The following is a 26,222-nucleotide window of genomic DNA, read 5'->3' on the forward strand; positions in this document are numbered from 1 at the left end:
AAAAATGTCTAAATTTCATACAATTTTAACAATGTTCCATTTGGCTCCGATTGATAAATATCAAAATATAACATAAACTAAAAATTTAAAACTGAACGTGTAGAGTTTGTTGAAAATGTCTAAATTTTATGCAATTTTAACAATGTTCCATTTGGCTCCGATATAGCGATCCTCCATAATGTTCATGTTTTATTTGATGGACATTTTTTACTTCACTAATTTGTTAAATGTCAAAACATAATATAAAATAAAAATGTAACACTGAAATGTTCATGTTTAGTTGGATCGATATTCATAACTTTATTCAATTGATAAATGTCAAACTTGAAGGTGAACTAAAAAGGTAACATTTTGTTATAAGAACAACTAATTTTTGCCGACGCTTGATGCTCTTATTTTTTGGACAACTCCAGGCTCGGGTTCAAACACAATGATACAATTTTTTGTTTTAGGGGCCAGCCCTGATAGATAAGTGTGAAAACAGCCATATTTTTCAAAATAACACTATTTTTCTCATACAGCTTAACTTCTTGTAATATTTGGGGGGTAAAGCCGTCTTGCTCCCCCCCTGTATCTCGGTCCGTGCCTGGATGTTCTTAATGTTGTTTTAATTTCAAAATTGATTTTCTATATCTGCAGGACATAAATACTATCTAAGTCCACTGAACAACAATTTTGCATGACACTTTTTGTAGCACCGTTCAGTGAAACCTGCATTGATTTATTAACACAAGAGAAAATATGTCCATGGGTCATAATTATTAAAAAAAGCTTGCGATTACTGCCTAGGATATTGTCAATGTGGTGAATATTAGACCTCAGACCTTCTCTTCCTGGGCAGGGCCATCATTTAAAACCAGTTTTCACCACTGGCTAAACTACGTTTCCCTTTCTGCTTTGGCAGACGATTTTGATACCGCCGCATCATAAATTTCCCACGTTGCCTCTCTTGAATAATAATGTTTTTCCTTTAGAGGATGAATATCCCTTTACAAAGTAAAATTTGCTCTACGTATGACAAGAGGATAATAATTTCTAAGTGTCCTGTGCCATCCTATTTCAAAGCTTATCAATCAATACTGTTTCAATCTAGTTTTGGACGTTATAAGAGCTATAAAAACTCAAGAAATACAAGACAAATATATAAATAAAATTGAACATTAAAAATTTGAGATACAAAATGGTATACCAGTAAAGCACTGGACGAGGATAGGTGACAAAACAGTCTATTTACAAATCTTTGTCTTGGAAATTTATTTATGATCAATAAGATACAAAGGCCAAATAAAATTCAAAACATTGCTTGGTTCCATGTTTAGGGTATTCGTGCAACAGTCAATCAGTAAAACAATCTGATTTACAAACTGTTATCCATCGTAGTCTTTCTATAAGTTTCAAATCTATTTTATACTAGACTTTCATAATACGAAACAATAACACCTAATTGTGGTTCTTGTTTCGTGAAACTTTGTTATCGCGAATTGCTTTAGGCTGTTCTTTATTGCTGAATACATATGGCATTGGGGTGAAAGTGATATTTACAAATACAAAAGCGAAGCAACTGTATAAGCTGCAACCCTGCCCTTCTACCGGGGGGCTTCAATGGATTGGCTTAAATTTTTGGCCATGTTTGATTACAACACAAGCTTTGTGTTTAGCGACAACAAGAAGCAGATAGATCAGGAATTCAAATTTCACCTTTGAAGAGATAAATAAATCAATGTCGAAGAAGAGAATAAACGTTCTTTACCTCATTTTCCGTTTTTTGGTAAGAGTTTACAGAATCACTGAGTAAACCAAGGATTTCACAGATAATAAATCTTCAAAATATCATGGCGGGACTCTGTTCAACGAAATTTGGCGGGCTTTTCGAAGATCTCTGTTTGGGCGGTCTTTCATGGCAAAGCATTCTTGCCTCACCCTCTTTACAATGATATGATTGGTTGATAAGAACAACAAGCCAGCATGATTGACAGGATCCCATATTGTTATTTTAATATCGTTCATTTTTATTGGTTAGTTTCAAACAATCCCTCTGCCACATATAAAACTGAATGGCGCCAATGAGCCTTCAGTTCCTCCTTCTGATAAGTGGTGCCGGTCTCCGTCTATTGACGTCGCACACAACACTGTCAGAATGGTATCCCGAAGGAGACAAAGGGATATGGTGGGGGCTAGCCTGTACTCTGACTTGTGGTGCCGGTCTCCGTCTATTGACGTTGCACACAACGCTTGTCAGATAGAGGGTATTCCTAGGAGACAAAGGGATACCTTCGTTGGCTAGCCCCCGACGAGGAACCTTTTTTTGGCCTTCAAGGCAGAGTGATATAGGTCTCACAGTAAACAGTGAGAAATGCCTAGCGCAACATATAGCCTCTCCTCTGCAGCTCATCCCCGCCTTCTCGTGGTGTTGGCTGTTTTCGCCAATGGGGCAACTGAGTCGGGGCGAACGTCCAGCGCCCTAGAAATTAAACTGGACAAAAATTGCCGTGGGGTTTAAACTACTTCTCCAAAACACCCGGTCAGTATAGAGCACTATATATTTTCAACCATATGGCATAAATATAAAGATTTACTCCATTTTTAAATGTCCTCCATACGTTATAAAAGAGAAGTTGTTCATAAATACGAGGGTATAGTTTAAAGGGTATGAAAAAGTAGCATAAAGCCAATGAATCCTTGCTTCCCCAATTCTTATTCCACAGTATCTATTTTGTAAAATATAATTTTTAGATTCTGTTTTATTGTTAGGGGCAGTCTTTCGCTAACATATTTAACAGTCCCATACCCAGAATGAATAATCTGAAATAACAGTCCTAGTAGAAAATATAAATTGTCTTGATTACCCAATTTTTTTAGTCATAGTAAAATGACATCCTCCATCTCATCCCCACCTTTTTTGTCGATGCCAATCGTCTAATACAGACGGGGCAAAAAATAAATATAATTTATAAACAGATGATTCAACTACAAACATAAATTAGATACTGTAGTTAAAAACAAAAACCCTTTAAGTTATACATTCGTTTGAAAGCACACTTTAAATATTTTGCTACAGGATACAAATAAGAACGAATAGTGAAGGAGAAGTATGCTGAATATCTTAAAATCAACAGGTCATGGAAAGAAAAAAATAAAGCAATGTGCAGTATTTAAGATTTGATTATTTACGTTGTTGTAATGTTGTTGGAAGAACCCGATTCAAATATTTGCCATATCAAAACATTGATAGTTTGTTGAAATTTTCCAGATTTAATAAGATTTCATAAAACATCTATCAAGCTCTTATAAGGGGCACAATAGCAATGTTCATCTTTAGCTTGATCGGCTTTTTCTTATTTCATCATATACATAATATCAAACTATAGGATGAACTAAAAAGGTAATAATAATTTTCGATAGAAAGTTGATAATGTCTAAATTTTATACACTTTAAACAATTCTATTTTTGCCTCCGATTAAGCAATGATCCGTAGTGTTCATTTTTAAGTTGATCGACATTTTTTATTTATTTTATACGATCGCAACACTTTTCAATTTAACTCCAAATTGGCGATCCTCCATAATGCTGATCTTTAGTGTCATTTAAATTTATCACTTTATTCAACAACTCTCTTTTTCGCCACCATTGAGTATCAAGCTTTAAGTTTATTTAAGAAGGGCAAACTGAATGCTTAAAGTTTGTTGAAAATGTCTAAATTTTATACGATTTCAACAACTCTCTATTTGGCTATGTTTGAGTATCGAGCTATAAGTTAAACTAAGAAGGGCACACGTAATTATGAAAGTTTGTTGAAAATGTCTAAATTTTTTACGATTTCAACAACTTTCAATTTGGGTATGTTTGAGTATCGAGCTCTAAGTTAAACTAAGAAGGGCACACTGAATTCTGAAAGTTTGTTGAAAATGTCTAAATTTTATACGATTTCAACATTTCCTAGTTGGCAACCATTGAGTATCAAGCTATAAGTTTAACTAAGAGGGGCACACTGAATTCTGAAAGTTTGTTGAAAATGTCTAAATTTTATACGATTTCAACATTTCCTAGTTGGCAACCATTGAGTATCAAGCTATAAGTTTAACTAAGAGGGGCACACTGAATTCTGAAAGTTTGTTGAAAATGTCTAAATTTTATACGATTTCAACAACTCTCTAGTTGGCCACTATTGAGTATCAAGCTATAAGTTTAACTAAGAGGGGCACACTGAATTCTGAAAGTTTGTTGAAAATGTCTAAATTTTATACGATTTCAACAACTCTCTAGTTGGCCACTATTGAGTATCAAGCTATAAGTTTAACTAAGAGGGGCACACTGAATTCTGAAAGTTTGTTGAAAATGTCTAAATTTTATACGATTTCAACATTTCCTAGTTGGTCACTATTGAGTATCAAGCTATAAGTTTAACTAAGAGGGGCACACTGAATTCTGAAAGTTTGTTGAAAATGTCTAAATTTTATACGATTTCAACAACTCTCTAGTTGGCAACCATTGAGTATCAAGCTATAAGTTTAACTAAGAGGGGCACACTGAATTCTGAAAGTTTGTTGAAAATGTCTAAATTTTATACGATTTCAACAACTCTCTAGTTGGCAACCATTGAGTATCAAGCTATAAGTTTAACTAAGAGGGGCACACTGAATTCTGAAAGTTTGTTGAAAATGTCTAAATTTTATACGATTTCAACAACTCTCTAGTTGGCCACTATTGAGTATCAAGCTATAAGTTTAACTAAGAGGGGCACACTGAATTCTGAAAGTTTGTTGAAAATGTCTAAATTTTATACGATTTCAACAACTCTCTAGTTGGCCACTATTGAGTATCAAGCTATAAGTTTAACTAAGAGGGGCACACTGAATTCTGAAAGTTTGTTGGAAATGTCTAAATTTTATACGATTTCAACAACTCTCTATTTGGCCACTATTGAGTATCAAGCTATAAGTTTAACTAAGAGGGGCACACTGAATTCTGAAAGTTTGTTGAAAATGTCTAAATTTTATACGATTTCAACAACTCTCTAGTTGGCCACTATTGAGTATCAAGCTATAAGTTTAACTAAGAGGGGCACACTGAATTCTGAAAGTTTGTTGAAAATGTCTAAATTTTATACGATTTCAACAACTCTCTAGTTGGCCACTATTGAGTATCAAGCTATAAGTTTAACTAAGAGGGGCACACTGAATTCTGAAAGTTTGTTGAAAATGTCTAAATTTTATACGATTTCAACAACTCTCTAGTTGGCCACTATTGAGTATCAAGCTATAAGTTTAACTAAGAGGGGCACACTGAATTCTGAAAGTTTGTTGAAAATGTCTAAATTTTATACGATTTCAACATTTCCTAGTTGGTCACTATTGAGTATCAAGCTATAAGTTTAACTAAGAGGGGCACACTGAATTCTGAAAGTTTGTTGAAAATGTCTAAATTTTATACGATTTCAACAACTCTCTAGTTGGCAACCATTGAGTATCAAGCTATAAGTTTAACTAAGAGGGGCACACTGAATTCTGAAAGTTTGTTGAAAATGTCTAAATTTTATACGATTTCAACAACTCTCTAGTTGGCAACCATTGAGTATCAAGCTATAAGTTTAACTAAGAGGGGCACACTGAATTCTGAAAGTTTGTTGAAAATGTCTAAATTTTATACGATTTCAACAACTCTCTAGTTGGCCACTATTGAGTATCAAGCTATAAGTTTAACTAAGAGGGGCACACTGAATTCTGAAAGTTTGTTGAAAATGTCTAAATTTTATACGATTTCAACAACTCTCTAGTTGGCCACTATTGAGTATCAAGCTATAAGTTTAACTAAGAGGGGCACACTGAATTCTGAAAGTTTGTTGGAAATGTCTAAATTTTATACGATTTCAACAACTCTCTATTTGGCCACTATTGAGTATCAAGCTATAAGTTTAACTAAGAGGGGCACACTGAATTCTGAAACTTTGTTGAAAATGTCTAAATTTTATACGATTTCAACAACTCTCTAGTTGGCCACTATTGAGTATCAAGCTATAAGTTTAACTAAGAGGGGCACACTGAATTCTGAAAGTTTGTTGAAAATGTCTAAATTTTATACGATTTCAACAACTCTCTAGTTGGCCACTATTGAGTATCAAGCTATAAGTTTAACTAAGAGGGGCACACTGAATTCTGAAAGTTTGTTGGAAATGTCTAATTTTTATACGTTTTCAACAACTCTCTAATTGTCTACGATTGAGTATCAAGCTATAAGTTTAACTAAGAAGGACTCTGTAAGTTTGTTGTAAATGTCTAAATTTTATACGATTTAAACAACTCTCTATCTGGCCACCATTGGGTATTAAGCTATCAGTTAAACTAAGAAGGGCACACTTAATTCTGAAAGTTTGTTGGAAATGTCTAAATTTTATACGATTTCAACAACTCTCTAATTGTCTACGATTGAGTATCAAGGTATAAGTTTAACTAAGAAGGACTCTGTAAGTTTGTTGAAAATCTCTAAATTTTATACGATTTCAACAACTCTCTATTTGGTTACGATTGAGTATCAAGCTATCAAATGAACTAAGAAGGGCACACTGAAATAGGAAAGTTTGTTGAAAATGTCTAATTTTTATACGATTACAACAACTCTCTATTCAGCCACCTTTAAGTATCAAGCTATAAGTTTAACTAAGAGGGGCACACTGAATTCTGAAAGTTTGTTGAAAATGTCTAAATTCTATACGATTTCACCAACTCTCTATTTGGCCACCATTGAGTATCAAGCTATAAGTATAACTAAGAGGGGCACACTGAATTCTGAAAGTTTGTTGAAAATGTCTAAATTTTATACGATTTCAACAACTTTCTATTTGGCCACCTTTGAGTATCAAGCTATGAGTTTAACTAAGAGGGGCACACTGAATTCTGAAATTTTGTTGAAAATGACTTAATTTTATACGATTTCAAGAACTCTCTACTTGGCCACCTTTTAGTATCAAGCTATAAGTTTAACTAAGAGGGGCACACTGAATTCTGAAAGTTTGTTGAAAATGTCTAATTTTTATACGATTTCAACAACTCTCTATTTGGCCACCTTTGAGTATCAAGCTATAAGTTTAACTAAAAGGGGCACACTGAATTCTGAAAGTTTGTTGAAAATGTTTAAATTTTATACGATTTCAACAACTCTCTTTTTGGCCACCATTGAGTATCAAGCTATAAGTTTTACTAAGTAGGTCACACTGAATTCTGGAGGTTTGTTGAAAATGTTTAAAATTTATACGACTTCAACAACTCTCTATTTGGTTACGATTGAGTATCAAGCTATCAGTTGAACTAAGAAGGGTACACTGAAATAGGAAAAATTGTTGAAAATGTCTAATTTTTATACGATTTCAACAACTCTCTACTTGGCCACCTTTAAGTATCAAGCTATAAGTTTAACAAAGAGGGGCACACTGAATTCTGAAAGTTTGTTGAAAATGTTTAAATTTTATACGATTTCACCAACTCTCTATTTGGCCACCTTTTAGTATCAAGCTATAAGTTTAACTAAGAGGGGCACACTGAATTCTGAAAGTTTGTTGAAAATGTCTAAATTTTATACGATTTCAACAACTCTCTACTTGGCCACCTTTGAGTATCAAGCTATAAGTATAACTAAGAGGGGCACACTGAATTCTGAAAGTTTGTTGAAAATCTCTAAATTTTATACGATTTCAACAGCTCTCTATTTGGTTACGATTGAGTATCAAGCTATCAGTTGAACTAAGAAGGGCACACTGAAATAGGAAAGTTTGTTGAAAATGTCTAATTTTTATACGATTACAACAACTCTCTATTCAGCCACCTTTAAGTATCAAGCTATAAGTTTAACTAAGAGGGACACACTGAATTCTGAAAGTTTGTTGAAAATGTCTAAATTCTATACGATTTCACCAACTCTCTATTTGGCCACCATTGAGTATCAAGCTATGAGTTTAACTAAAGGGGGCACACTGAATTCTGAAAGTTTGTTGAAAATGTCTAAATTCTATACGATTTCACCAACTCTCTATTTGGCAACCATTGAGTATCAAGCTATAAGTATAACTAAGAGGGGCACACTGAATTCTGAAAGTTTGTTGAAAATGTCTAAATTTTATACGATTTCAACAACTTTCTATTTGGCCACCTTTGAGTATCAAGCTATGAGTTTAACTAAAGGGGGCACACTGAATTCTGAAAGTTTGTTGAAAATCTCTAAATTTTATACGATTTCAAAAACTCTCTATTTGGTTACTATTGAGTATCAAGCTATCAGTTGAACTAAGAAGGGCACACTGAAATAGGAAAGTTTGTTGAAAATGTCTAATTTTTATACGATTAAAACAACTCTCTATTCAGCCACCTTTAAGTATCAAGCTATAAGTTTAACTAAGAGGGGCACACTGAATTCTGAAAGTTTGTTGGAAATGTCTAAATTTTATACGATTTCAACAACTCTCTAATTGTCTACGATTGAGTATCAAGGTATAAGTTTAACTAAGAAGGACTCTGTAAGTTTGTTGAAAATGTCTAAATTTTATACGATTTCAACAACTCTCTATCTGGCCACCATTGAGTATTAAGCTATCAGTTAAACTAAGAAGGGCACACTTAATTCTGAAAGTTTGTTGAGAATGTCTAAATTTTAAAGGATTTCAACAACTTCCTATTTGGTTATGAAATAGGAACGTTTGTTGAAAATGTCTAAATTTTATACGATTTCAACAACTCTCTCTTTGGCCACCATTGAGTATCAAGCTATAAGTTTAACTAAGAGGGGCACACTGAATTCTGAAATTTTGTTGAAAATGACTTAATTTTATACGATTTCAAGAACTCTCTACTTGGCCACCTTTTAGTATCAAGCTATAAGTTTAACTAAGAGGGGCACACTGAATTCTGAAATTTTGTTGAAAATGACTTAATTTTATACGATTTCAACAACTCTCTACTTGGCCACCTTTGAGTATCAAGCTATAAGTTTAACTAAGAGGGGCACACTGAATTCTGAAAGTTTGTTGAAAATGTCTAAATTTTATTCGATTTCACCAACTCTCTATTTGGCCACCTTTGAGTATCAAGCTATAAGTATAACTAAAGGGGGCACACTGAATTCTGAAAGTTTGTTGAAAATGTGTAAATTTTATACGATTTCAACAACTCTCTTGTTGGCCACCTTTGAGTATCAAGCTATAAGTATAACTAAGAGGGGCACACTGAATTCTGAAATTTTGTTGAAAATGACTTAATTTTATACGATTTCAACAACTCTCTACTTGGCCACCTTTTAGTATCAAGCTATAAGTTTAACTAAGAGGGGCACACTGAATTCTGAAATTTTGTTGAAAATGACTTAATTTTATACGATTTCAACAACTCTCTACTTGGCCACCTTTGAGTATCAAGCTATAAGTTTAACTAAGAGGGGCACACTGAATTCTGAAAGTTTGTTGAAAATGTCTATATTTTATACGATTTCAACAACTCTCTTTCTGGCCAACATTGAGTATCAAGCTATAAGTTTAACTAAGAGGGGCAAACTGAATTCTGAAAGTTTGTTGAAAATGTCTATATTTTATACGATTTCAACAACTCTCTGTTTGGCAACCATTGAGTATCAAGCTATAAGTATAACTAAAGGGGGCACACTGAATTCTGAAAGTTTGTTGAAAATGTCTATATTTTATACGATTTCAACAACTCTCTTTTTGGCCAACATTGAGTATCAAGCTATAAGTTTAACTAAGTAGGGCACACTGAATTCAGAAAGTTTGTTGAAAATGTCTAAATTTTATACGATTTCACCAACTCTCTAGTTGGCCACTATTGAGTATTCAGCTATAAGTTGAACTAAGAAGGGCACACTGAATTCTGAAAGTTTGTTGAAAATGTGTAAATTTTATACGATTTCACCAACTCTCTATTTGGCCACTATTGAGTATCAAGCTATAAGTTTAACTAAGAGGGGCACACTCAATTCTGAAAGTTTGTTGAAAATGTCTAAATTTTATACGATTTCAACAACTCTCTATTTGGCAACCATTGAGTATCAAGCTATAAGTTTAACTAAGAGAGGCACACTGAATTCTGAAAGTTTGTTGAAAATGTCTATATTTTATACGATTTCAACAACTCTCTAGTTGGCCACCTTTGAGTATCAAGCTATAAGTATAACTAGGAGGGGCAAACTGAATTCTGAAAGTTTGTTGAAAATGTCTAAATTTTATACGATTTCAACAACTCTCTATTTGGCAACCATTGAGTATCAAGCTATAAGTTTAACTAAGAGAGGCACACTGAATTCTGAAAGTTTGTTGAAAATGTCTAAATTTTATACGATATCAACAACTCTCTATTTGGCAACCATTGAGTATCAAGCTATAAGTTTAACTAAGAGAGGCACACTGAATTCTGAAAGTTTGTTGAAAATGTCTAAATTTTATACGATTTCAACAACTCTCTATTTGGCAACCATTGAGTATCAAGCTATAATTTTAACTAAGAGAGGCACACTGAATTCTGAAAGTTTGTTGAAAATGTCTAAATTTTATACGATTTCAACAATTTTCTATTTGGCCAACATTGAGTATCAAGCTATAAGTTTAACTAAGAGGGGCAAACTGAATTCTGAAAGTTTGTTGAAAATGTCTATATTTTATACGATTTCAACAACTCTCTGTTTGGCCACCTTTAAGTATCAAGCTATAAGTATAACTAAGAGGGGCAAACTGAATTCTGAAAGTTTGTTGAAAATGTCTATATTTTATACGATTTCAACAACTCTCTTTCTGGCCAACATTGAGTATCAAGCTATAAGTTTAACTAAGAGGGGCAAACTGAATTCTGAAAGTTTTTTGAAAATGTCTATATTTTATACGATTTCAATAACTCTCTGTTTGGCCACCTTTAAGTATCAAGCTATAAGTTTAACTAAGAGGGGCAAACTGAATTCTGAAAGTTTGTTGAAAATGTCTATATTTTATACGATTTCAACAACTCTCTGTTTGGCCAACATTGAGTATCAAGCTATAAGTTTAACTAAGAGGGGCAAACTGAATTCTGAAAGTTTGTTGAAAATGTCTATATTTTATACGATTTCAACAACTCTCTGTTTGGCCACCTTTAAGTATCAAGCTATAAGTATAACTAAGAGGGGCGCACTGAATTCTGAAAGTTTGTTGAAAATGTCTATATTTTATACGATTTCAAAAACTCTCTATTTGGTTACTATTGAGTATCAAGCTATCAGTTGAACTAAGAAGGGCACACTGAAATAGGAAAGTTTGTTGAAAATGTCTAATTTTTATACGATTAAAACAACTCTCTATTCAGCCACCTTTAAGTATCAAGCTATAAGTTTAACTAAGAGGGGCACACTGAATTCTGAAAGTTTGTTGGAAATGTCTAAATTTTATACGATTTCAACAACTCTCTAATTGTCTACGATTGAGTATCAAGGTATAAGTTTAACTAAGAAGGACTCTGTAAGTTTGTTGAAAATGTCTAAATTTTATACGATTTCAACAACTCTCTATCTGGCCACCATTGAGTATTAAGCTATCAGTTAAACTAAGAAGGGCACACTTAATTCTGAAAGTTTGTTGAGAATGTCTAAATTTTAAAGGATTTCAACAACTTCCTATTTGGTTATGAAATAGGAACGTTTGTTGAAAATGTCTAAATTTTATACGATTTCAACAACTCTCTCTTTGGCCACCATTGAGTATCAAGCTATAAGTTTAACTAAGAGGGGCACACTGAATTCTGAAATTTTGTTGAAAATGACTTAATTTTATACGATTTCAAGAACTCTCTACTTGGCCACCTTTTAGTATCAAGCTATAAGTTTAACTAAGAGGGGCACACTGAATTCTGAAATTTTGTTGAAAATGACTTAATTTTATACGATTTCAACAACTCTCTACTTGGCCACCTTTGAGTATCAAGCTATAAGTTTAACTAAGAGGGGCACACTGAATTCTGAAAGTTTGTTGAAAATGTCTAAATTTTATTCGATTTCACCAACTCTCTATTTGGCCACCTTTGAGTATCAAGCTATAAGTATAACTAAAGGGGGCACACTGAATTCTGAAAGTTTGTTGAAAATGTGTAAATTTTATACGATTTCAACAACTCTCTTGTTGGCCACCTTTGAGTATCAAGCTATAAGTATAACTAAGAGGGGCACACTGAATTCTGAAATTTTGTTGAAAATGACTTAATTTTATACGATTTCAACAACTCTCTACTTGGCCACCTTTTAGTATCAAGCTATAAGTTTAACTAAGAGGGGCACACTGAATTCTGAAATTTTGTTGAAAATGACTTAATTTTATACGATTTCAACAACTCTCTACTTGGCCACCTTTGAGTATCAAGCTATAAGTTTAACTAAGAGGGGCACACTGAATTCTGAAAGTTTGTTGAAAATGTCTATATTTTATACGATTTCAACAACTCTCTTTCTGGCCAACATTGAGTATCAAGCTATAAGTTTAACTAAGAGGGGCAAACTGAATTCTGAAAGTTTGTTGAAAATGTCTATATTTTATACGATTTCAACAACTCTCTGTTTGGCAACCATTGAGTATCAAGCTATAAGTATAACTAAAGGGGGCACACTGAATTCTGAAAGTTTGTTGAAAATGTCTATATTTTATACGATTTCAACAACTCTCTTTTTGGCCAACATTGAGTATCAAGCTATAAGTTTAACTAAGTAGGGCACACTGAATTCAGAAAGTTTGTTGAAAATGTCTAAATTTTATACGATTTCACCAACTCTCTAGTTGGCCACTATTGAGTATTCAGCTATAAGTTGAACTAAGAAGGGCACACTGAATTCTGAAAGTTTGTTGAAAATGTGTAAATTTTATACGATTTCACCAACTCTCTATTTGGCCACTACTGAGTATCAAGCTATAAGTTTAACTAAGAGGGGCACACTCAATTCTGAAAGTTTGTTGAAAATGTCTAAATTTTATACGATTTCAACAACTCTCTATTTGGCAACCATTGAGTATCAAGCTATAAGTTTAACTAAGAGAGGCACACTGAATTCTGAAAGTTTGTTGAAAATGTCTATATTTTATACGATTTCAACAACTCTCTAGTTGGCCACCTTTGAGTATCAAGCTATAAGTATAACTAGGAGGGGCAAACTGAATTCTGAAAGTTTGTTGAAAATGTCTAAATTTTATACGATTTCAACAACTCTCTATTTGGCAACCATTGAGTATCAAGCTATAAGTTTAACTAAGAGAGGCACACTGAATTCTGAAAGTTTGTTGAAAATGTCTAAATTTTATACGATATCAACAACTCTCTATTTGGCAACCATTGAGTATCAAGCTATAAGTTTAACTAAGAGAGGCACACTGAATTCTGAAAGTTTGTTGAAAATGTCTAAATTTTATACGATTTCAACAACTCTCTATTTGGCAACCATTGAGTATCAAGCTATAATTTTAACTAAGAGAGGCACACTGAATTCTGAAAGTTTGTTGAAAATGTCTAAATTTTATACGATTTCAACAATTTTCTATTTGGCCAACATTGAGTATCAAGCTATAAGTTTAACTAAGAGGGGCAAACTGAATTCTGAAAGTTTGTTGAAAATGTCTATATTTTATACGATTTCAACAACTCTCTGTTTGGCCACCTTTAAGTATCAAGCTATAAGTATAACTAAGAGGGGCAAACTGAATTCTGAAAGTTTGTTGAAAATGTCTATATTTTATACGATTTCAACAACTCTCTTTCTGGCCAACATTGAGTATCAAGCTATAAGTTTAACTAAGAGGGGCAAACTGAATTCTGAAAGTTTTTTGAAAATGTCTATATTTTATACGATTTCAATAACTCTCTGTTTGGCCACCTTTAAGTATCAAGCTATAAGTTTAACTAAGAGGGGCAAACTGAATTCTGAAAGTTTGTTGAAAATGTCTATATTTTATACGATTTCAACAACTCTCTGTTTGGCCAACATTGAGTATCAAGCTATAAGTTTAACTAAGAGGGGCAAACTGAATTCTGAAAGTTTGTTGAAAATGTCTATATTTTATACGATTTCAACAACTCTCTGTTTGGCCACCTTTAAGTATCAAGCTATAAGTATAACTAAGAGGGGCGCACTGAATTCTGAAAGTTTGTTGAAAATGTCTATATTTTATACGATTTCAACAACTCTCTTTCTGGCCAACATTGAGTATCAAGCTATAAGTTTAACTAAGAGGGGCAAACTGAATTCTGAAAGTTTGTTGAAAATGTCTATATTTTATACGATTTCAACAACTCTCTGTTTGGCCAACATTGAGTATCAAGCTATAAGTTTAACTAAGAGGGGCAAACTGAATTCTGAAAGTTTGTTGGAAATGTCTATATTTTATACGATTTCAACAACTCTCTGTTTGGCCACCTTTAAGTATCAAGCTATAAGTATAACTAAGAGGGGCGCACTGAATTCTGAAAGTTTGTTGAAAATGTCTATATTTTATACGATTTCAACAACTCTCTTTCTGGCCAACATTGAGTATCAAGCTATAAGTTTAACTAAGAGGGGCAAACTGAATTCTGAAAGTTTGTTGAAAATGTCTATATTTTATACGATTTCAACAACTCTCTGTTTGGCAACCATTGAGTATCAAGCTATAAGTATAACTAAAGGGGGCACACTGAATTCTGAAAGTTTGTTGAAAATATCTATATTTTATACGATTTCAACAACTCTCTTTTTGGCCACCATTGAGTATCAAGCTATAAGTTTAACTAAGAGAGGCACACTGAATTCTGAAAGTTTGTTGAAAATGTCTAAATTTTATACGATATCAACAACTCTCTATTTGGCAACCATTGAGTATCAAGCTATAAGTTTAACTAAGAGAGGCACACTGAATTCTGAAAGTTTGTTGAAAATGTCTAAATTTTATACGATTTCAACAACTCTCTATTTGGCAACCATTGAGTATCAAGCTATAATTTTAACTAAGAGAGGCACACTGAATTCTGAAAGTTTGTTGAAAATGTCTAAATTTTATACGATTTCAACAATTTTCTATTTGGCCAACATTGAGTATCAAGCTATAAGTTTAACTAAGAGGGGCAAACTGAATTCTGAAAGTTTGTTGAAAATGTCTATATTTTATACGATTTCAACAACTCTCTGTTTGGCCACCTTTAAGTATCAAGCTATAAGTATAACTAAGAGGGGCAAACTGAATTCTGAAAGTTTGTTGAAAATGTCTATATTTTATACGATTTCAACAACTCTCTTTCTGGCCAACATTGAGTATCAAGCTATAAGTTTAACTAAGAGGGGCAAACTGAATTCTGAAAGTTTTTTGAAAATGTCTATATTTTATACGATTTCAATAACTCTCTGTTTGGCCACCTTTAAGTATCAAGCTATAAGTTTAACTAAGAGGGGCAAACTGAATTCTGAAAGTTTGTTGAAAATGTCTATATTTTATACGATTTCAACAACTCTCTGTTTGGCCAACATTGAGTATCAAGCTATAAGTTTAACTAAGAGGGGCAAACTGAATTCTGAAAGTTTGTTGAAAATGTCTATATTTTATACGATTTCAACAACTCTCTGTTTGGCCACCTTTAAGTATCAAGCTATAAGTATAACTAAGAGGGGCGCACTGAATTCTGAAAGTTTGTTGAAAATGTCTATATTTTATACGATTTCAACAACTCTCTTTCTGGCCAACATTGAGTATCAAGCTATAAGTTTAACTAAGAGGGGCAAACTGAATTCTGAAAGTTTGTTGAAAATGTCTATATTTTATACGATTTCAACAACTCTCTGTTTGGCCAACATTGAGTATCAAGCTATAAGTTTAACTAAGAGGGGCAAACTGAATTCTGAAAGTTTGTTGGAAATGTCTATATTTTATACGATTTCAACAACTCTCTGTTTGGCCACCTTTAAGTATCAAGCTATAAGTATAACTAAGAGGGGCGCACTGAATTCTGAAAGTTTGTTGAAAATGTCTATATTTTATACGATTTCAACAACTCTCTTTCTGGCCAACATTGAGTATCAAGCTATAAGTTTAACTAAGAGGGGCAAACTGAATTCTGAAAGTTTGTTGAAAATGTCTATATTTTATACGATTTCAACAACTCTCTGTTTGGCAACCATTGAGTATCAAGCTATAAGTATAACTAAAGGGGGCACACTGAATTCTGAAAGTTTGTTGAAAATATCTATATTTTATACGATTTCAACAACTCTCTTTTTGGCCAACATTGAGTATCAAGCTATAAGTTTAACTAAGTAGGGCACACTGAATTCAGAAAGTTTGTTGAAAATGTCTAAATTTTATACGATTTCACCAACTCTCTAGTTGGCCACTATTGAGTATTCAGCTATAAGTTGAACTAAGAAGGGCACACTGAATTCTGAAAGTTTGTTGAAAATGTGTAAATTTTATACGATTTCACCAACTTTCTATTTGGCAACTATTGAGTATCAAGCTATAAGTTTAACTAAGAGGGGCACACTGAATTCTGAAAGTTTGTTGAAAATGTCTAAATTTTATACGATTTCACCAACTTTCTATTTGGCAACTATTGAGTATCAAGCTATAAGTTTAACTAAGAGGGGCACACTGAATTCTGAAAGTTTGTTGAAAATGTGTAAATTTTATACGATTTCACCAACTTTCTATTTGGCAACTATTGAGTATCAAGCTATAAGTTTAACTAAGAGGGGCACACTGAATTCTGAAAGTTTGTTGAAAATATCTATATTTTATACGATTTCAACAACTCTCTTTTTGGCCAACATTGAGTATCAAGCTATAAGTTTAACTAAGTAGGGCACACTGAATTCAGAAAGTTTGTTGAAAATGTCTAAATTTTATACGATTTCACCAACTCTCTAGTTGGCCACTATTGAGTATTCAGCTATAAGTTGAACTAAGAAGGGCACACTGAATTCTGAAAGTTTGTTGAAAATGTGTAAATTTTATACGATTTCACCAACTTTCTATTTGGCAACTATTGAGTATCAAGCTATAAGTTTAACTAAGAGGGGCACACTGAATTCTGAAAGTTTGTTGAAAATGTCTAAATTTTATACGATTTCACCAACTTTCTATTTGGCAACTATTGAGTATCAAGCTATAAGTTTAACTAAGAGGGGCACACTGAATTCTGAAAGTTTGTTGAAAATGTGTAAATTTTATACGATTTCACCAACTCTCTAGTTGGCCACTATTGAGTATTCAGCTATAAGTTGAACTAAGAAGGGCACACTGAATTCTGAAAGTTTGTTGAAAATGTGTAAATTTTATACGATTTCACCAACTCTCTAGTTGGCCACTATTGAGTATTCAGCTATAAGTTGAACTAAGAAGGGCACACTGAATTCTGAAAGTTTGTTGAAAATGTGTAAATTTTATACGATTTCACCAACTTTCTATTTGGCAACTATTGAGTATCAAGCTATAAGTTTAACTAAGAGGGGCACACTGAATTCTGAAAGTTTGTTGAAAATGTGTAAATTTTATACGATTTCACCAACTTTCTATTTGGCAACTATTGAGTATCAAGCTATAAGTTTAACTAAGAGGGGCACACTGAATTCTGAAAGTTTGTTGAAAATGTGTAAATTTTATACGATTTCACCAACTTTCTATTTGGCAACTATTGAGTATCAAGCTATAAGTTTAACTAAGAGGGGCACACTGAATTCTGAAAGTTTGTTGAAAATGTGTAAATTTTATACGATTTCACCAACTTTCTATTTGGCAACTATTGAGTATCAAGCTATAAGTTTAACTAAGAGGGGCACACTGAATTCTGAAAGTTTGTTGAAAATGTCTAAATTTTATACGATTTCACCAACTCTCTAGTTGGCCACTATTGAGTATTCAGCTATAAATTGAACTAAGAAGGGCACACTGAATTCTGAAAGTTTGTTGAAAATGTGTAAATTTTATACGATTTCACCAACTTTCTATTTGGCAACTATTGAGTATCAAGCTATAAGTTTAACTAAGAGGGGCACACTGAATTCTGAAAGTTTGTTGAAAATGTGTAAGTTTTATACGATTTCACCAACTTTCTATTTGGCAACTATTGAGTATCAAGCTATAAGTTTAATTAAGAGGGGCACACTGAATTCTGAAAGTTTGTTGAAAATGTGTAAATTTTATACGATTTCACCAACTTTCTATTTGGCAACTATTGAGTATCAAGCTATAAGTTTAATTAAGAGGGGCACACTGAATTCTGAAAGTTTGTTGAAAATGTGTAAATTTTATACGATTTCACCAACTTTCTATTTGGCAACTATTGAGTATCAAGCTATAAGTTTAATTAAGAGGGGCACACTGAATTCTGAAAGTTTGTTGAAAATGTGTAAATTTTATACGATTTCACCAACTCTCTAGTTGGCCACTATTGAGTATTCAGCTATAAGTTGAACTAAGAAGGGCACACTGAATTCTGAAAGTTTGTTGAAAATGTGTAAATTTTATACGATTTCAACAACTCTCTAGTTGGCAACTATTGAGTATCAAGCTATAAGTTTAACTAAGAGGGGCACACTGAATTCTGAAAGTTTGTTGAAAATGTGTAAATTTTATACGATTTCACCAACTTTCTATTTGGCAACTATTGAGTATCAAGCTATAAGTTTAACTAAGAGGGGCACACTGAATTCTGAAAGTTTGTTGAAAATGTGTAAATTTTATACGATTTCACCAACTTTCTATTTGGCAACTATTGAGTATCAAGCTATAAGTTTAACTAAGAGGGGCACACTGAATTCTGAAAGTTTGTTGAAAATGTGTAAATTTTATACGATTTCACCAACTTTCTATTTGGCAACTATTGAGTATCAAGCTATAAGTTTAACTAAGAGGGGCACACTGAATTCTGAAAGTTTGTTGAAAATGTGTAAATTTTACGGTGGCCCACAACGGCCACGGCACAATCTTTTTTCACGGCAAATAAATATATTTCCACGGCACAGTTATATATTTACACGGCACATGTATATATTTCCACGGCACAGTTATATATTTACACTGCGAAGTTATATATTTCTCACGGCACAGTTATATATTTACACGGCACAGTTATATATTTCTCACGGCACAGTTATATATTTCGCACGGCACACTCTCATAACGAGGCGTGTAGCGAGAGAAAGGAACCAGAAAAGGAAACATGGCGGAAAAGGAGCAGGACTTTCTGTAAGTAATTTATATCTTTGGACAATTAATTTAGAATAAGTTTAATTTAGTCAGTGTGCCTCATACCTTCAATCTTGGCTGTCACAGGCCGGTCAGTCTGCACAGTATGGCGTGTGCACACCAAAAAGATGTCAATTTTTTATTTTCTAGTTTGCCGAAACTTAGTCTGTGTCGAAACTGTAGTCTCTTAATTGTTTTGTACTCATTTATTTTGCATGATGAGCAATGCACACCAATTATAGATTTTATTTGTAACTGTAGGTGGTTATTGTCATTTCAAATTCTAGGACCAATTTTGTGTCTACATTGGAATGACCCAAACAAATTAAACACATTGAAGGCTCCACTGTTTATTTAAGGGGGGACCATAGATAAAATATAAAAGGAGATACTATTTTTAATTATTAAAATGGTTTTATCAGATCAACAACACAAATGCTTAATGTGTTGACCAACACACCAGCAATCCAGGATTACTGTACACTAGCACATTAAGATTTTTGCCCATGCACATCAAAAGATCTCATGTAAAGTGTCATACTCTGCTGACTGGGTGACCCATGGATGTCATTGCCTGTTTGTATGGCTCCTTCTTATTGTATTTTACTAAATGAAGCCTTTCAGACCATAAACTTGTTGCATCTGTGTTTATGATATGTTTCTTAAGGAATTAATATTGATAATATTTCAAAACTGTCTCAAACATTAGTCTAAGAACTTTTGTTCTCTCTTTTTCTACAGCTACTGCTGCTCGTGCTCAGCAAAATTGCGATTAAATTGCAGATATTGCTGGCAGTGCCAAGCTGATCAGCAAATTGTTGGCCCTCCTAACAGGGTTCAATCAAGCAGTGCAGGCCAAACTGCTATTCCAGCACAGTCTTTTGGAAGACCCAACAGACCTGCCAAGGCAATGAGCTTTGGAGCCTTTTGTAAGGCAAAAAATGTGAATCGGCAAGATTGCATAAATAAGCCAAACAAGAAAATGAGAAAGGCAGATGAAGACGTGTCAATTTTTATTGGAAGGAAACAGTTATCAGAAGAAAAGACGCTGAAAACAATGTGGGGCAAGCGATTACCAATAACTGTCCCAAAAAATGGAACATATGCTATCATACTAGACAAGGCTTTAAGAAAGTGGCAAGCATTTGATCGTAACTTCAGTAATGAAGAGGAGTACGTTTTGGTGTATGATGATGGCAGGCATGCCCAGTTTATGCCTGGAGGGTATAAACATTTCTTCAATTTGCTTGATTACCGGAATGAACTTGGAAAAGACTTCAAGCGAATAACTTTGTATTTGTGCACTTTGGGAGACCATATGGTAGCTGAGGGTCTCTTAAGCCCCTTTTCTGATGCAGGTGACACTATAGAAGATGAAATAGTAGCCACCAGCCCAGATAACCAATCAATATTGGTGCCAAATTTGTTTGATTTGGAACAAGTACAAATTGAACCAATCTTTTCTGTTGATGATACACAAGAAGATAGGTTAGATGAGGCTGTTGCAGATTCAATGAAAGTGAATCTGACACCACATAGTGTTAGCAAGCAAGAAGACCAAGGAATTGAGTATGTACTTGCTACCCTAAAGTCTAAAGTCAATGAAGAAAGTCATTTTTTCCTTGTTTGTCGTCGCTCAGCACCACTTGCAAGACTACTAAAACTATGGAAACGCCAAGCAAGCATCAGCACTGTTACTGCAACTGTCAGAGTTAAATATGCTGGTGAGGATGGTATAGATCAGGGAGCCATAGCAAAGGAATTTTTCACTGAATGTGTCAGCAGTATTGGTAAAGAAATGTTTCCTGGTGGAACACCTTTAAATTCTACTTACCATATCCAAAATGGTAATTTTAGAGCCTGTGGTGAAATTATTGCTGCTAGCATTGCACAAGGAGGCCCATCACCTTTGTTTCTTGAGCACTGTGCATATGATGCTATTCATAGCAAAGTGAACATGCTAAAAATTCAGGAGAATGATCTAACAAGACAGGAGAAAGAAACATTAAAGGAAATAAAGAAAGACTGTAATGCATACAGTGAAACCATCATAGATCACAACTATACAGGTCCAATCAATCAAATACATTGTGAAGGCATCATAAATTCCTTGAAGGTTTCCTTTGTGAGCCAGCGCCAGATGTACATGGCTGAGTTCAGCATAGGCCTCAATGCTTATGGTTTGAAAGATCTTATCTCTAAGAACCCAGAAGTGTGCAGCAAATTATTTGTTATAAATGAAATGGACCCAAATCCAGATGCGAATTATCTATACAGCATTCTATCACCTGTTTATTCAGATGCTGGCTCAATTCGCAGAAAAATGGAAGAGGAAATAATGGATATATTTCAAGACATTTTGATACAAATTGAAGATACAAAAGTGTCTGGTCATGAAGTTGCTGTTGCATGGCAGGAATTTGACGAAGCAGAAGATTCAGAGAAGATAAAGGATATATACCAGTCTCCTGAGGTATCAGTTCCAAGGATCATGGGATGGCTAACAGGCCAACAACATAAACCATTAGACCAAAGTGAACCATTTGAAATCACTTGTCGCTTTGATCATGATTGCCTTGTCAGAAACCCTGTCCATACAATCTGCTTCCCAGTGGTTGGAGCTTGTGGAAGGGAGCTCACATTGCCAGTTAACCACATGAACACTGCAGAAACATTTCTAGATGTGTTTATCACAGCATATTGCAAAGGAAATGCATTTGGAATACATTGAAGACAGTTTTAGTTCACTATGATAGGTTTCACTAGATGCTTTGCCAGTTGTTAATGTTCAATTGTTCTATATATCTTCAAAATTTGTTATGTTCAATTATTCTATCTTTACAATTTGCTTTGTTCAAAAATTCTATATATCTTTGAAAATTGTTATGTTCAATTATTCTAAACATCTTTAAAATTTGTCATGTTCAATTGTTCTATTTATCTTCAAAATTTGTTATGTTCAATTATTCTATATATCTTTACAATTTGCTTTGTTCAATAATTCTATATATATATCTTTAAAATTGTTTATGTTAAGCTTGACCTTAACCTTAATTGAGAGAGAAAACAGAGTGAGCTATCCATAGTTAGATTAGGCTTTTTGGAGCCAGATCTTTCCCATATCAATTTGAATTGAAAGAATTATATCTGAAAGAAAAATCAAAATATAGGTTTTTAAATCAGGACACTGGAGAACACAATTCTAATGGAATCCAAAAAAGTCCTCGTTCATTATTACCTACACCAAAGCCTCTTTAAAGCACCAAGTGTAAATTTGGCTACTTTGTAGAAAATTTTTGGAAATCAACGCCTTTAATCCACCCCCACCCCACCCCAAAAAAACAAACTCAACCACTACCGTTCCACTGCCTGGAGCCTTCTGACCTCTTTACACATTTTAATTAAGATTATTCTTGAATTAGTCATGACCGACAAAACGTGTAAATTCCCCTGAAAATCTAATGAACGAATTCAAATCATTAATGATGAGTTTCCTCATCACAATACAAAACAAGAATGTAACAGAACAATGAATATGGTATTGAAACAAAAAACCGCTACGGGCTAAAGACTGTCCATTCTCAAAATCGCTGGTCTTGATTTCTGGAAACACAAATCATTAGCTTGAGCCTACCATTGCTCTGAATTATTCTTGAATTTGAGCGATTTTGAGCTAGAATACCTTATGACACTATATTCTTCTAAATTTTTTATCCTCTTTTGTAGATTTATCAACCCCCATTTCCCGTTACTCCCCCCCCCCAACCCAAACAAGTTTCTTCTGGTCTCAGACAGAAAAAAATGGTCATTGGTTTATGAAGTTAATATTCTCGAAACGATTTTACATTGCTGAGTGTGCTTCCCTTTTGGCAGTCAATATATATTTTATTACTTTGATTGTATCTTTGTGGAAACTGTTTTTGTGTTTGTGGATGTGATCATTCGTCATTACCGCTGGTTGCAACATTCATAAGTTGATGGTAGCGATTTAATGCTTGTCTCCAGTCCCTTGGGTCTTCCATTGCCAAAAGGTTTGCCAAGTACTTAAAGTATTCTTGATAATCATTGGAGGATTCACATTCAATAAGATGTTCTCTTGCATAAGATAGTTCATTTTCTGGGACGGGGAGGGCCAACTGCACCTGACCACCACGTTGCTCAGGCCAATAAAATAATGAATCGGGTCTACCTCGCACTGTATCAAAACGAGAAGCACGAATGTAATGGGTGTTCCAGTGCTCTTTTACAATATTCAGCTGCTGCTGCAGTAAGCTAGCAAAGCAGAACCATAAACATTCCTTTGCCATTTCATCTCCCAGATTTATTTCCCCAGAACCACACCGATCTTTGAAGAAATTTATCCACCATGTTGAATGACTTCTTCGAAAGAAAGACCACCACCCTTCGATTCGCTGGTTTCTTGGGGATGGCACATATTTGTGACTTTCAATGTCATTGCGAAAAAAAGACTGAATACCCGCCATAAGCCCATTTTCTGTTCCGAGGTCGGTAACAAGCTGAGCAGGACATCCGATTTCATCTACTGCTTCAAGATAGTAGGCACCTATATTTTGAGGAAGATTATTTGACCTGGTTGTGTAAAGCCAAATTATTTTTCTACTCCAACCGTCGATACATCCATGGATAGGAAACCCATAGGGTTTTAATTTGTCATATCCATCGCAGTGCCAAACGTCATTTGGACCAGCATTAGCATAGGCCCTTCTACGTAAGCGATGAGCTCTTCTCACTTCTATTCCTTCGGGATCGATTTCGCGCATCAACTTCTCTACAATTGTCCTTGGAACGTAGATGCCTTTCATCCGTAAATGATGCCACATTGCACGATAGCCCCTAGATGAATCTGGTCCATCTCCTAACGATATCAAAGTGTTTTTAACCACGTCGATATTGTATCGACAGTTTCGTCTTGTCAGTCCAAGTAACGCCAGTCTTCTTCGCAATGTTCTTTCACTGATACTAACTCCATTCCTCCTTGAAAGCATGGCACATATCTCTCTATATTGAAACCCTTGGTTAAAATACCTTGCAACGAGCTCATTTTCATCTGAACTGTCTTCCATCATTGCTTAATAACCACATGGGAATTATCACAATGAACGAGAAATATGAAAGTTTGCCGTGAGAAATATGAAAGTTTGCCGTGAGAAATATGAAAGTTTGCCGTGAGAAATATGAAAGTTTGCCGTGAGAAATATGAAAGTTTGCCGCGAGAAATATGAAAGTTTGCCGTGAGAAATATGAAAGTTTGCCGTGAGAAATATGGAAGTGTGCCGTGAGTAATATGAAAAGTGCCGTGAGTAATATGAAAGTTTGCCGCGAGAAATATATATCTGTGCCGTGGAAATATATAACTGTGCCGTGTAAATATATATATTTGTGCCGTGAAAAAAGATTGTGCCGTGGCCGTTGTGGGCCACCGTAAAATTTTATACGATTTCACCAACTCTCTATTTGGCAACTATTGAGTATCAAGCTATAAGTTTAACTAAGAGGGGCACACTGAATTCTGAAAGTTTGTTGAAAATGTGTAAATTTTATACGATTTCACCAACTTTCTATTTGGCCACTATTCAGTATCAAGCTATAAGTTTAACTAAGAGGGGCACACTGAATTCTGAAAGTTTGTTGAAAATGTGTAAATTTTATACGATTTCACCAACTTTCTATTTGGCAACTATTGAGTATCAAGCTATAAGTTTAACTAAGAGGGGCACACTGAATTCTGAAAGTTTGTTGAAAATGTGTAAATTTTATACGATTTCACCAACTTTCTATTTGGCAACTATTGAGTATCAAGCTATAAGTTTAATTAAGAGGGGCACACTGAATTCTGAAAGTTTGTTGAAAATGTGTAAATTTTATACGATTTCACCAACTTTCTATTTGGCAACTATTGAGTATCAAGCTATAAGTTTAACTAAGAGGGGCACACTGAATTCTGAAAGTTTGTTGAAAATGTCTAAATTTTATACGATTTCACCAACTTTCTATTTGGCAACTATTGAGTATCAAGCTATAAGTTTAATTAAGAGGGGCACACTGAATTCTGAAAGTTTGTTGAAAATGTGTAAATTTTATACGATTTCACCAACTTTCTATTTGGCAACTATTGAGTATCAAGCTATAAGTTTAACTAAGAGGGGCACACTGAATTCTGAAAGTTTGTTGAAAATGTGTAAATTTTATACGATTTCACCAACTTTCTATTTGGCAACTATTGAGTATCAAGCTATAAGTTTAATTAAGAGGGGCACACTGAATTCTGAAAGTTTGTTGAAAATGTGTAAATTTTATACGATTTCACCAACTTTCTATTTGGCAACTATTGAGTATCAAGCTATAAGTTTAACTAAGAGGGGCACACTGAATTCTGAAAGTTTGTTGAAAATGTGTAAATTTTATACGATTTCACCAACTTTCTATTTGGCAACTATTGAGTATCAAGCTATAAGTTTAATTAAGAGGGGCACACTGAATTCTGAAAGTTTGTTGAAAATGTGTAAATTTTATACGATTTCACCAACTTTCTATTTGGCAACTATTGAGTATCAAGCTATAAGTTTAATTAAGAGGGGCACACTGAATTCTGAAAGTTTGTTGAAAATGTGTAAATTTTATACGATTTCACCAACTTTCTATTTGGCAACTATTGAGTATCAAGCTATAAGTTTAACTAAGAGGGGCACACTGAATTCTGAAAGTTTGTTGAAAATGTCTAAATTTTATACGATTTCACCAACTTTCTATTTGGCAACTATTGAGTATCAAGCTATAAGTTTAATTAAGAGGGGCACACTGAATTCTGAAAGTTTGTTGAAAATGTGTAAATTTTATACGATTTCACCAACTTTCTATTTGGCAACTATTGAGTATCAAGCTATAAGTTTAACTAAGAGGGGCACACTGAATTCTGAAAGTTTGTTGAAAATGTCTAAATTTTATACGATTTCACCAACTTTCTATTTGGCAACTATTGAGTATCAAGCTATAAGT

At 33.9% G+C, this 26,222-nt stretch overlaps 3 protein-coding genes across 3 annotated transcripts in view; 2 read left to right on the forward strand and 1 right to left on the reverse strand.

Annotated features, from left to right (window-relative positions):
* LOC135696566 (uncharacterized) overlaps positions 1–26,222 on the forward strand; it is a 173,096-nt gene that overhangs the window by 22,735 nt on the left and 124,139 nt on the right. The gene's annotated exons all lie outside the window — the stretch shown is intronic.
* Positions 18,920–23,190, forward strand: LOC135693688 (uncharacterized). Its single transcript, XM_065212228.2, has 2 exons — positions 18,920–19,205; positions 19,947–23,190. Exons 1-2 carry the CDS (start codon positions 19,180–19,182, stop codon positions 21,934–21,936), a joined length of 2,016 nt encoding a protein of 671 aa, XP_065068300.2. The 5' UTR covers positions 18,920–19,179; the 3' UTR covers positions 21,937–23,190.
* On the reverse strand, positions 20,837–24,642 carry LOC135693999 (uncharacterized). The gene has a single exon (XM_065212624.2). The coding sequence runs from the start codon at positions 24,290–24,292 to the stop codon at positions 23,144–23,146; it is 1,149 nt and encodes a 382-aa protein (XP_065068696.2). The 5' UTR covers positions 24,293–24,642; the 3' UTR covers positions 20,837–23,143.

The sequence above is a fragment of the Rhopilema esculentum genome, chromosome 20 (assembly GCF_057945365.1).
Source record: "Rhopilema esculentum isolate cy_ngs chromosome 20, ASM5794536v1, whole genome shotgun sequence".
Classification (NCBI taxonomy): Eukaryota; Metazoa; Cnidaria; class Scyphozoa; order Rhizostomeae; family Rhizostomatidae; genus Rhopilema; species Rhopilema esculentum.